The 13,632-nt window shown below is 35.9% G+C and overlaps 1 protein-coding gene across 3 annotated transcripts in view; it reads left to right on the forward strand.

The window, feature by feature from the left end:
- Window positions 1–13,632, forward strand: part of ss (spineless) — an 897,601-nt gene that overhangs the window by 827,113 nt on the left and 56,856 nt on the right. For all 3 annotated transcript variants that reach the window (XM_069839220.1, XM_069839219.1, XM_069839218.1), the window contains exon 6: window positions 11,517–11,704. In XM_069839220.1, coding sequence (XP_069695321.1) covers window positions 11,517–11,704 — 188 coding nt within the window. The remainder of the gene's footprint in view (window positions 1–11,516; window positions 11,705–13,632) is intronic.

Genomic DNA, 13,632 nt, shown 5'->3' on the forward strand with positions numbered 1-13,632 from the left:
CCTCACATAAGCCCGCCATTGGTCCCTATCCTGAGCAAAATTAATCCATTCTCTATCATCATCACACCTCCCTCAAATCCATTTTAATATTATCTTCCCATCTACGTCTCGGCCTCCCTAAAGGTCTTTTTCTCCCCGGCCTCCCAACTAACACTCTATATGCATTTCTGGATTCGCCCATACGTTTTACATGCCCTGCCCATCTCAAACGTCTGGATTTAATGTTCCTAATTATGTCAGGTGAAGAATACAATGCGTGCTAGTTCTGTGTTGTGTAACTTTCTCCATTCTCCTGTAACTTCATCCCTCTTAGCCCCAAATATTTTCCTAAGAATCTTATTCTCAAACACCCGTAGTCTCTGTTCCTCTCTCAAAGTGAGAGTCCAAGTTTCACAACCATACAGAACAACCGGTAATATAACTGTTTTATATAACTGTATAATTACGATCATAAAAACAAGAAAGTGGATTTTCTTAATTTTTCAGCATTATTTCACCATAGTGTCTCCTTAAGGTGGCAGGAAAGCTGGAAAATATAGATCCAACCCTTTCTTCATCTCCACACTAGAAAAAAGTCGTGCGGTTATTGCGTTCCGCTTGTTTATTTATCCCCAGGAAAGGTCGGTACCCTGTACTCAATTTTATTGGCGGCTGAGTGAACATAGTAGGACGATATAAGAAATTCTACCTTTATCTGGATTTGACCTATGTGCTATTACCTACACTAGACGTAGTAACTTTCGAGGAATATCACTTTTGTTGACGTCGGACAAAATTTTGTCCAATATTCTTTTGAGAAGATTAACTCCATATGTAGATGAAATTATTGGGGATCAACAGTGTGGTTTTAGGCGTAATAGATCAACTACTGACCAGATATTTTGTATTCCACAGATAATGGAGAAAAAAATGGGAGTATAAGGGTACAGTACATTAGTTATTCATAGATTTCAAAAAGGCATATGACTCGGTTAAGAGAGAAGTTTTGTATGGTGCTTAGGAAAATATTTGGGGCTAAGAGGGATGACGTTACAGGAGAATGGAGAAAGTTACACAACACAGAACTGCATGCATTGTATTCTTCACCTGACATAATTAGGAACATTAAATCCAGACGTTTGAAATGGGCAGGGCATGTAGCACGTATGGGCGAATCTAGAAATGTATATAGAGTGTTAGTTGGGAGGCCGGAGGGAAAGAGACCTTTAGGGAGGCCGAGACGTAGATGGGAAGATAATATTGAAATCGATTTGAGGGAGGTGGGATATGATGATAGAGAATGGATAAATCTTGCTCAGGATATGGACCAATGGCGGGCTTATGTGAGGGCGGCAATGAACCTCCGGGTTCCTTAAAAGTCAGTAGTCGAGACTTGTGGCTACAGTGAGGTTTCAACCATATTTCGACTAAGCTGGCAAGCTTATGTCAAGTAAAAACTGTAACTCATTTCTTCCATAGTGATCTGTTGACAAAATTGTCAACAAGCTCCTTTCACGGTGTCATGCGAGGGCGTCCCGCGCATTTAATCGACAAAGAATGGATTTAATTGTTTGTTCGTGTCATTCTCTCTGGACGTCGTGGGTTTGTCCCGCGTTTTTATTCCCAGATTTACTTTTTTATTTCAAAAGGAAACAACACAAGTGCGTTATTTCTCATTCATCATAATCAACGTCCGAACATTGTCCACTGCGCATACGCAAAAAAGAGCCTCTCCTGACTTCACAAGAGCCGCTCGACCCACGTGAAATGATTTTCAGGACTCACTGACACAGCGTCTTTCTTCTGGTCAGGTAGGTTTCCAAGGAGATGTAGGCCTGCGCGAGATAAAACCATTGACTTCTGCTTTGTTTTTAGTGTAACATACGGCGACACGTTTTTAAGTTATGTACACTTAATATTATTTATTTCCATTTATATAGGCCCATATATACTACATTTGAATTTATATAGGATGTAAAAAAATTCGACTGACAAACTTCGTGACGTAATAGAAGGGATCAAGTAATTTTTAAGAGTAAACTAATGTTCGAAAATACCGTCTTTCGCTGCTAGAGGGCGTCTAAGTCGTCGACACAATGCCAATTTATAGAGGTATTGGTGTTTGAATCCAAGAATAGTACTGTAGACGTTGCTTGTGTTGAAACAATTATCAAATGTGGAGAAATTTCAGGAGCTTTGAATCCTTAAAATCAACGTTTAATAGCAAAACGGAAACTAATATAATTTACTTTAATATACAAAAACAAGCGCTGTATGAGCGGTATTATCAATCGACATATCGTCGCCTTATTGCAAAGGTAGGATATCATGCAAAAAGTTGAGTATTTTGAATTGAATGCTTTTCAAACCATGCATGTAATTCCATTTGCTAATGAAACTTAACATAAACTAACTTACTGGCTTTTAAGGAACCCGGAGGTTCATTGCCGCCCTTACGTAAGCCCGCCGTCGGTCCCTATCCTGTGCAAGATTAATCCAGTCTCTATCATCATATCCCACCTCCCTCAAATCCATTTTAATATTATCTTCCCATCTATGTCTCGGCCTCCCCATAGGTCTTTTTCCCTCCGGTCTCCCAACTAACACTCTGTATGCATTTCTGGATTCGCCCATACGTGCTACATGCCCTGCCCATCTCAAACGTCTGGATTTAATGTTCCTAATTATGTCAGGTGAAGAATACAATGCATGCAGTTCTGCGTTGTGTAACTTTCTCCATTCTCCTGTAACTTCATCCCGCTTAGCCCCAAATATTTTCCTATGCACCTTATTCTCAAACACCCTTAACCTATGTTCCTCTCTCAAAGTGAGAGTCCAATTTTCACAACCGTAAAGAACAACCGTTAATAGAACTGAAGCCAATTTTCAGGAAACGCCAAAAACTGATAACTTTTTTTCCTAATTGTTTGCATTGTTCGTCATATTTGAAGCTTATTTATGGAAGGAAATAGGCAATTTAGGCACAACATTAATTATAAAATTGCTAGAGACATTTAGGTAGATGACGAAACCTCCATTATGTCAATTAAAAAAAATGGATTTAGACAGTTTTGGAATTGTACTCTACTGATTTATAAATTCTAACTTTCAGATTTTTTGATAGCAGACTGGATGATAAAAGCTTCTCAACCGATTTTTTTATTGGGTTATTTTACGACGCTGTATCAACATCTAGGTTATTTAGCGTCTGAATGATATGAAGGTGATAATGCCGGTGAAATGAGTCCGGGGTCCTGCACCAAAAGTTACCCAGCATTTGCTCGTATTGGGTTGAGGGAAAACCCCGGAAAAACCTCAACCAGGTAATTTGCCCCGACCAGGATTCGAACCCGGACCACCTGGTTTCGCAGCCAGGCGCGCTGACCGTTACTCCACAGGTGTGGACTTCTCAACCGAATAATAACAGGCATTTCCCATATTTATTCTGTGTTTAATTTCCTCCCGACTTAACATATTAAATAAAAATTTTAAATGTAAGCATAAGCTATTTTTTTCGTGTCGTATTGCAATCGTTCTTATAGTAATAGAAATACGGTACATATATTATACGTACCCAGGTTGAACGCTGAGAACTCTTCACAGGCCAGTAAATGTTTTTCGTAAGGTTTCATATCAGCCCCTCGGATCTATCCAAGAACTAGACATGCGGGATGGGCGGAAAGAGCAAGAAAAGAGCACAACGTCCTGGCGGCGGGGCTGATTACCTTCGCAGCTCACTGCCCCGATACAAGTCCTGCGCTTATCTCGCAACTCCAGAAAAATATAAATATTATTATAGCACCGGAAGTGACGGCGGCGGAAGCTCTCACACGCGGAACGCTCTTGTTTTTTTTTTATGGAAACTCTCCTGCTCCCCTCCTATTATAATGCCAGTATTAGGTAACAATTAAGCCAGAGCAGGCATTCTCATGTGATGGTGGAAGCATAAACCTAATGCATTAGTGTTTAATTGGGAGGAAGAATGAGCAATCAGTTATCTTTGGTGCCCCTCACTCACGCATAAATGTAAAAAACGCAGCAGTATTAAAAATTAAAAATTAGACAGCGATCATTAGGAAAAAACAGGATTTTAGGCAGCAGTAATGGACAGAGAAGCCGCGGTCGTAGTCTTGGAAGTCGAAGCACCACGAACCACCTTTTGACGCAAAACAATAGCGCTCAAATCCCGATGAGTATAAATTAATGTTACGGTCAACAGAAACTCTCTTTTGATGCTGGTTTTCTCGAAACACTCCTTTTCTTCTATCATAATTCTATCAGCTTTTTCACTATTATTTCATTATTACCGTTGCATGAGGAGATGATCTCTTTTTTTGACCGACCTGTAAAACATACAGTAGAACCCCGATTATCCGTCACCCTATTAACCGATTGGCGGATTTTCCGACTGTCTTTCTGTTGCTCTTTTCTTTCTTTCTTTCTTTCTTTCTTTTTTTCTTTGTTTACTACGGAAATAAACATGTAAGAAACTTAGTGCTATACCTTATATTATAATCCTTTTTTTTTTTTGTAGAGTGTTTTATTAAAAGCCTTTACCTTTACATAGTACTACTGCAAGCAATAAGAATCTTACTTGAAGGTGTTTTTCCCAATTTGTAAAATAGTCACTACCTGCTTTCAAAGAAATAGTCCAAAGAACTTTCGCATAATATAGGTATAGCAAACCTGTGCAGCATTCAGTCTTTCTCCTACTACTCGAATGCACGTACTTTATAACTTCTATGCAAAATATCTTCCACGGATGTCAAAAGAGTTTTGCTAAGTATCGAAATAAAAATGCAAATAATTGAGAGGTTTGGGAAAAGAAAAACCTCGGCTCATTTTGCATCAGAATACGTGTTTGGCGTTACAACTGTGCGCGATTTAATGGAAAATAATGATAAAGTCTATAACGTATGTAGATCTAAAAAACAGGAGCCCTCTACTACCCCTATCCTTTCGCAAACAACCATCATAAGGAACTTCCTTGGCCCTTATAAACCAGAATTAAATTAGTGAACTTCTGATTCACTATCTAGCATGTTAAACACAACACTACGGAGGAATACTATGAGGTTGTAGTATGGACTTATGAAAATATTTTATGATACGGATTATCCGATTTTTTTATTAACCGTCCAGTCCACCCCTTTCATTACCACAGATAATAGAGGTTCTGCTGTAATTTGTTTCCACAAAATCCCACACAATATGTGCACGGGTGTGACACGGATTTAAAGACATATATTATGTTACCGTGAAAACCCGAAATCCATCAAAACAAGTCTCAACTATGGTTACTAGAGAAGAAAAATTCGCTCCGGCGCCGGGGATCGAACCCGGGTTTTACGTACCAAGCGCTCTAACCACTGAGCTACGTCGAAGTTCAATCCACAGCACCTGATCAAATCCCCCTCCTCTAATGTTTTTCCCTTTGTGGCCTTACTCCATGTTCGACGTATGTGTTGACATATATTAAGTCAACTGCCATTATACAAGGAGCGCACTCAATTGAGTGCTTTGGTGGCCGGGATTTCACGGTATATATGCATTGTTGGGCGAAGAATCTACGTGAAGATTTTATTTTTTATTTTTAGTTCTACAGAATTTATCTGTTATGCTAACAATGATTATTAGAGGAGAAAAATTCGCTCCGGCGCCAGGCATCCTTGGTTTTACGTACCAAACGCTCTAACCACTGAGCTACACCGAAGTTCAATCCTCAGCACCGGATCCAAACCCCCTCCTCTAGTGTTTTTCCCTTTTAGTGGCAACGCTGAGTTCATAGTAAGTTCATGTAAGTTCACTCTTAGCTAAGAGACTACAACGTGTTCATAAGTGTGCATACGATTCATCTGCAATACTCGTAAATTTTACCATATAACACCTTCCCTCCAGTTACTTTCATGGGTGCGTCTGAAGGAACGAAGAACAATACATTCACTGTCTCTTCTGTTTAGAATCATGCATACTTCTACTCCGAATTATCTGTTATCGCGCTTTCAATTTCTTACAACTCTTCGAAACCGACATCAAGCACTTCTTTCTATCCCTCATCATAGAACGTCTTTATACTCATCTTCCTATACTGTAGAAATACCTCGCCTCTGGAATTCGTTACGTAATGACGTCAGGGACTGCCAGACTTTATCACAATTCAAAATTAAATTGGAAAATTTTGTCTTAGTTAATGTTTTTTAGGTATTGCTAGGAGTATTGATTTGTGTTTTTTTTTCTTTTTCTTTTTTAATCTAGATTAAAATTGCAAGTTTCTTGTTTATGTTAGTTAATTAGTTAGGATACAATTAATTATGATACTTAATCACTCATTTAAAGCTTGTGTGACTGCAACCTGTGTATATTTTTGTGTGGCTTTACTTTGTTTATAGTGTTTTTTTTCTCTCTCTCTCTTTATTTCTTGTGTAGCTTTGCTTTGTATATAGTGTTTTTTTTCTGTTTATTTCTATTATTGTATTTGTATTCCTGGTGTTGTGGAAGAGAAGGCCTGATGGCCTTAACTATACCAGAATAAATAAATAAATAAATAGTGCTCTCTCCCTTCCTCCCGTGCTTTCTCACTTTCTCACCCCAAGACAACAAGCGCTAACATAGTAACTCGGTTAGGGTTTCAGTTCGATTTGTCAACCTATTCGTCACAGTCTCCTCGTTAGATCTGTATTGGGGGTCTAGCATCTCCAGGCTGGAATTTATCTGTAGCTTTCACAGAAGACTATAGCATTTCCTCCGCCCAGATGAAGTCCAAACCTTGACTATAAAGGGAACGAGACTTCTTTATATTTGAGAGTTATTCGTAAATATCTGAAATAATATATTACATAAATTTTCATGCGGGGCTGAGCCCCAAAAGACGAGACGCCCCTGTAACCCAAAAGATCCTACACACGTGATATGACCACGGATGTTAAAGCTTGAATAAATAAACGTGATAATAATAATGATAATAATAATAATAATAATCATCATCACCATAATTCTTTCAAGATTTAAACTTCAAGTCTGTTCCGGTCTCACATTTTCTTTCCATCTTTTCCTCGGTCTTGCAAGATTGCGATATCCTGTGGGTTGATAATCTAATATTAATTTAGGATTATCTTCCTTCATGCATTCTGTCAATAGGATTTACCCAGTTATCTCTGTAACGTGTAAATTTATAAGTAACTCCTTCAATATTTAGTTCGTCTCATCTTATCGTTTGGGATCTTGTCTATTAATTGTCCACAAAACACGATAAAATACATGCAAGAAGAGGAAACGAAAACTACATAAATAAATCATGTTAATACAAATAGAATTCATGAATACGATTCACTCATATTCTTAGAATAAATACCTTTTAGAGGTATTCTCAACAAGTAAATTTTTCTAAAGTAAACTCTTTTCTTCCTAAGATTCTTGGCCACATAGAACGAGGTTAATCGATTGTGGGTATCGACTGCACGGTAATATTAGTGGAAATTACGAGTTTTAACAATGTCTAATCTGCTAGTAATGACAACGATAAGACAGGCCATACATTACGTAATGATGACAGGTGGTTATTTGGGCTGACCTAAAGTGACTACCTTGCGGTTACTACCTCAAAAGAAGGAGCAATTTACCTGCCCACGTCATAGATTACACCGACGATGAGATGCTATCTCAGTCCTGGGGCAGCGGTAACTTATATCATCAGGGCCGTCGCTGCGATCGATGAAGTAATAATAATAATAATAATAATAATAATAATAATAATAATAATAATAATAATAATACAAAACACCATCATACCACAGACATGGCCTCAATCACATGCACATTGATGAAGAATATTCAAACTATTAGATGAAAAATGGGGACATTTTGAAAAACGAAAGGCTTCGTGAGGGTCAAATAGTGAATGTCAAAATTGGCAGAAAAGTATAACAAAAATTAGGTGTCCGAAGATGACAAGTAATCTGTTCTACCTTTTGCTCTCTGATATTTAATTCTTTGAACACTTCCCGAATTACAGTATACAGGGTGATCCGTTTGGGTATGGATAAAATAAAAACACCGTAAAATATTTACTTTACTTGGATATGCTAACGATATAGATATAATTGGCAGATCCTTTTCCGCAATGTCAGAAGCTTTCCTCGCACTCGAAAGAAATACCAAGAAAATGGGTTTATCTGTTAATGAAAAGAAAACTAAATACATGACATCTGACTAACTATTTTAATAGAACTGATGTAAAAATAGGAGGATATACCTTTGAATTAGTACACCAGTTCACTTATTTGGGATCCATAGTCCAAATGAACAATGATGTTACGCAAGAAATCAAACAACGGGTCAAGATGACCAGTAGATGTTATTTTGGTCTGATTCAACATATGAAGAGTAACATATTATCAAGATCTGTGAAGGTCTCGTTGTATAAGACCCTCATAAGACCATTACTATTGTATGTTTGTGAAACGTGGACTATGAACAAAAATAATGTTCAAATTCTCCAGTGTTTTGAAAGAAAAATATTGTGCAGAGTTTATGGCTCAGTGTGTGACAGCGGTGTATGGAGGAAAAGGTATAACCAAGAATTGTATTTTCTTTATGAAGATGTGGAAGTCTCTAGATACATAATGTTAACCACGCTAAGATGGGCAGGACACCTGATAAGGAAGGAAGAGGCAAAGATCCCAAAGAGAGTAACGCTAACACAGCCGGATGGGACAAGAAGGAAAGAAAGGCCGAGATCAAGATGGATTGATGGAGTGGATGGTGATGCGAGAGCTCTTGGAGTGAGGAATTGGAGGATGGTAGCTTTGGATCGCGATAGCTGGAGACGAGTTCTTGAGGAAGCCAAGACTCAGCAATGAGTTGTAGAGCTACTGATGACGATGAAAACATTTACTACTGAACTTTATTTGTTGAAATTTTGTGCACACATCACTGAAAAATGGGAGATTCCTCAGAGCTCAACCTGACCCCCATTGCGCACCCTGCATAACTCATAACGGTGATGCAATTCAGCCCATGTCCGTTGTAACATAAGAGGGATGATTTTTTTTGAAGTTTGAGTAATTTTTACTCTCAGATCATCAATGTTCCTGGGTTTCTGTGAATAGACAATGTCTTTAACAAAATCCTACACGAAGAAATCGGGAGGGGTTAGATCTGGGGAGTTTGGGAGCCAAGCCAAGAGATAGCTGCTTCTCGTACTGGGTTTCGCCTGCGACCTCCTGCATGTTTTTTTAACACAGAACCTGTTTCTACAAATGTTCGATACCACAACATTATGGAATCATATTTTGGTACATTACGCACACCATAATCACGTCGAAATTCCTTTTGAACTCTTTTAACACTCTCAAATTTAGCATACCAAAGAACACATTGTGTCCGCTGTTGATTTGTAGTAGCCATTTTAATCGTCTACGATTTTCATTTGTCCTTTCAGATTATGCAATGTTGATTGTCATATATGGAAACTCCCATCTTTTAATCATAATATAACCAGCAACAAAATTTTCTTACTATCATAATAGTGTTATAATAATAAATTAATATTATCCATAGCCAAACGGATCAAACTGTGTTACTGTTCATGCATTTTACTTTTTAACTTACCAACATTAGAAGGCAAACGTCCAATGCATAGTGATCGGCGTATCTGACTGCGAAACTAGCGGCCCGGGATTCAATCCCGGTTTTGACAAATTGTCTGATTGAGGTTTCTTTCCCTCAACCTATCAGGAGGAAATATTGGGTAACATTCGTTACCGGACCCTGGGTTCCAGGACCAGAATGGAGTGTATGAAATAGAATAAGAGATAAAGCTGAGATAGAAAGAGTGGGTGAAGAAATAATAATGCTCAAACTGATTAGGAAGAGAAAAAGAAATTGGTTGAGTCACTGGCTGAGAAGAAACTGCCTACTGAAGAATGCACTGGAAGGAATGGTGAACGGTAGAAAAGTTCGAGGCAGAAGAAAATATTATTATTATTATTATTATTATTATTATTATTATTATTATTTATATACAACTTAGTTTGCTCTTGGCATTGACTTCTTATTTATGTAATCTTTTAAAAATTATACTTAATTTCCATTGTATCATCTCTAGTATTTTCTTAGTATAATATACCGGTATAAGAGATCAGAGAAAAAGTCTTCGTTTAAGATTGTTTTACTTTTATTTTTATTTTTTTATGCATCCATTAGTTAACATTAAAATTGTAATGTATTTATTTTAAAGTTTGCATTATTATTATTATTATTATTATTATTATTATTATTATTATTATTATTATTATTATTATTATTTTTATTATTATTATTATTATTATTATTATTATTATTATTGTTGTAAATTTGTAATTATATTCAAATTTTAATTTTGTATTATTATTGTATCACTTGGCCTATGGTTGTTGGCCGGCACATTAATATAATAGAAATAATAATAATAATAATAATAATAATAATAATAATAATAATAATAATAATAATAATAATAATAAATATAATAATAATAATAGATTTAATAAATTATTATTCATTCATCCATTTACAGTATTCTGCCCAAAGACAGGTCTGTCACTGCAAACCCAGCATTCTCCAGTCTTTCCTGTTTTCTGCCTTCCTCTTTGTCTCCTCATATGATCCATATATCTTAATGTCAAATTATTGTTGTTGTTGTTATTATTATTATTATTATTATTATTATTATTATTATTATTATTATTATTTTATTGTGAATTTGTAATTATATTCAAATTTTAATTTTGTACTATTATTGTATCACTTGTACTGGGCTATTATTGGCCTATGGCTGTTGGCCGGCACATTAATATAATAATAATAATAATAATAATAATAATAATAATAATAATAATAATAATATAATAACAATAATAATACATTTAATAAATTATTATGCATTAATTCATTTATAGTATTCTGCCCAAAGACAGGTCTGTCATTGCAAACCCAGCATTCTCCAGTCTTTCCTGTTTTCTGTCTTCCTCTTTGTCTCCTCATATGTTCCATATATCTTAATGTCAAATTATTGTTATTATTATTATTATTATTATTATTATTATTATTATTATATGTTATTATTGTTATTGTTATTGTTTATTATTGTTATTATTGTTATTTATTATTATCTTTATTATTATTATTATTATTATTATTATTATTATTATTATTATTATATGTTATAATTGAAGAGTTCGCGGGAAAAACGATGAATGTCACAGTTTTGTTAAGGTTGATGTCATTATCTAATTCAATGGATCACTACGAAATTTAATGTTGTTCTTATCAAAGATGGTAAAAAGGAGAATTATCACCACGAATACAGTAATCCTTTCCTTTATTTTCTATAGAAACAGCACTACATCTTGCAGTTATAGACTCAATTAGTTATCTAATCCTTAACAGAAATGTGACATTCATCGTTTATTCCGCGAACTCTTCAATCGTTTCGTTCAGTCGTGACTTTCAACCCAAGTGTGCGTTTCAACAGTCGTTTGTTTTTTCTTCTTGCTCAGCGGTTGGACATCCGAGGACGGATCAAAGTTCTCCACGGGCAGAACCGCAAGACGGAGGAGCCCCCACTCGCACTGTTCGCCATCTGCACCCCTTTCGGGCCGCCCTCGTTGCTGGAGATCCCCCAGAAGGAGGTGATGTTCAAGAGCAAACACAAACTCGATCTCACTCTCGTTTCCATGGACCAAAGGTGCGTACCAACTCGGCCCTGCTGACCATTGAAATCTTCACGAATTGTTTTATTTACATATTTAATTGCAACTGCTTATGAATGCCATTTTATGAGAAAGTCCGTACTTGATTTAATTGCCAGCTTTCTGCATACATGTAGCGTAACATTTTCAGGCCCATTTCTACAGGGACATAATTTTAGTTTTACTTCAATTTTTATTGTACCTGCGTTTCTAAATGTACTTGACTCCCACCCCTTTCACTAATGTCCTTGCTAACGTCAGTCACACAAACTTATGGCCGCTCTTGCTAGCAGTGAAATAAACAGTACAGAGTACAGTGTGTTTCAGAAATATGTTGCATTTTTATGGAAGAAAGAGCTTATATTATTGAAGTTTATTTTCACACAGATATCGTGTATAGCATAACTGAATTTATCTGTGTGGACTGAGCACAAGTGAAGATTAGAGTTACCGAAAGTACGGTACCCGACAATATGGTACGGTACTTAACAGCATTATTTAAACAAGAGTTTTGTTTTACTGTTTGTAGGTATGAAGGACGATGATGGAAGCTGGAATTACAATATAACCGAATGTGAACAACAGTTTTTTTTTCACAATTTCCTGATTATATCATTACGGAATATTTTCGTTGAAATTTCATTAATCTGGTAGATAAATTTAGAGCAACAGAGTGTACAGAAAGGAAGACAAGTGTAATATGGCCAACAAAGGTAACAGAAGACGTTGTAGAAGATGCTAGAGAAAGGATGCAGCGAGGTCCTAATAAGTCGGTCAAGAAGTTAGCTGTAGAAATTGGGGTTTCTTACGGAAGTGCTCACAAAATTCTCAGGAATAAATTAGGTTAGTAATATGCTGAATAAAGTAGGCATTACATAATGAATATAACCGCCTGAAGAGCTGAGTTTGTGAAAAAAAATTGTTACTATTCTACTGTTTTTAGATAAAATACTGTATAAGTAATGATCAAACTGAAAATCGTAATACTATATTTCCCTGTAACATAAATGGATACACTACTTTTCTCTCCTCCTATAGCTAGTAAAATGATTTGTGTACATATTGCACTAGCAACTCCAAACTCCTGTAATGGGAGGGGGTAACAATGTTTCCGAGTATAGCCAGGTTAATGTTAAAAATGTTGGTAAAAATAAAGTGATGTCCCTGTATAAATCTCCCTGACTAAAGATCAACTTTGATCGAAGATCGGAAAGTGAACCGAGTTCAGACACTTCGTCTATTGTATAAAACTTTTCTGCAATCAAATTACCTTGGTTCAAATGCAATCTAAGTTCACGTGAAAAGGATTTGGCAACATCTCATAAACAGATTATGTGATGCGCGGATCATGTTGTACAGGTTTGTTCAGTGTTGCCAATCCAGCGACTTTAACTCTTTTTCAACGACAATTTCTTTTAACTTTTATATTGCTTAAATAGGGATTTGGCGACCTTCTTAGCACCCCATAGTGACAAAATGTAATCTTTCTTTGTTAATAATGAGAAATCTAGCTACTTTCCAATTACTTTTTGACGACTTTCCGTACACTCTGTTAGAGACACTGGTTTATTTTGTGCAATGTAAATAATGGCGGACAATAAGAAGAAGATTGACTGTTCTCCAAATTGTTATTTTGTTATGGTTTTTGATACTGTTAAACATAATAAAGCTTTATAAAACGACAATTTTCGTTTAGTAATACAGTTAATTGAAAATTTATGAATGTACCTATCATATCCATTAATAATAATGGTTGTTATAAACATAGTATAATTATAGGTTATGTTATTTCATACTGCTGAACACGATAGAGCCTTATAAAATATAAGAATGTGTATTTAGGCAAGAAATTGAAAAAATATATATATATATATATATATATATATATATATATAAATGTACCTACCATGTCTATTAATATTAA

The sequence above is a fragment of the Periplaneta americana genome, chromosome 11 (assembly GCF_040183065.1).
Source record: "Periplaneta americana isolate PAMFEO1 chromosome 11, P.americana_PAMFEO1_priV1, whole genome shotgun sequence".
NCBI classification, from domain to species: Eukaryota; Metazoa; Arthropoda; class Insecta; order Blattodea; family Blattidae; genus Periplaneta; species Periplaneta americana.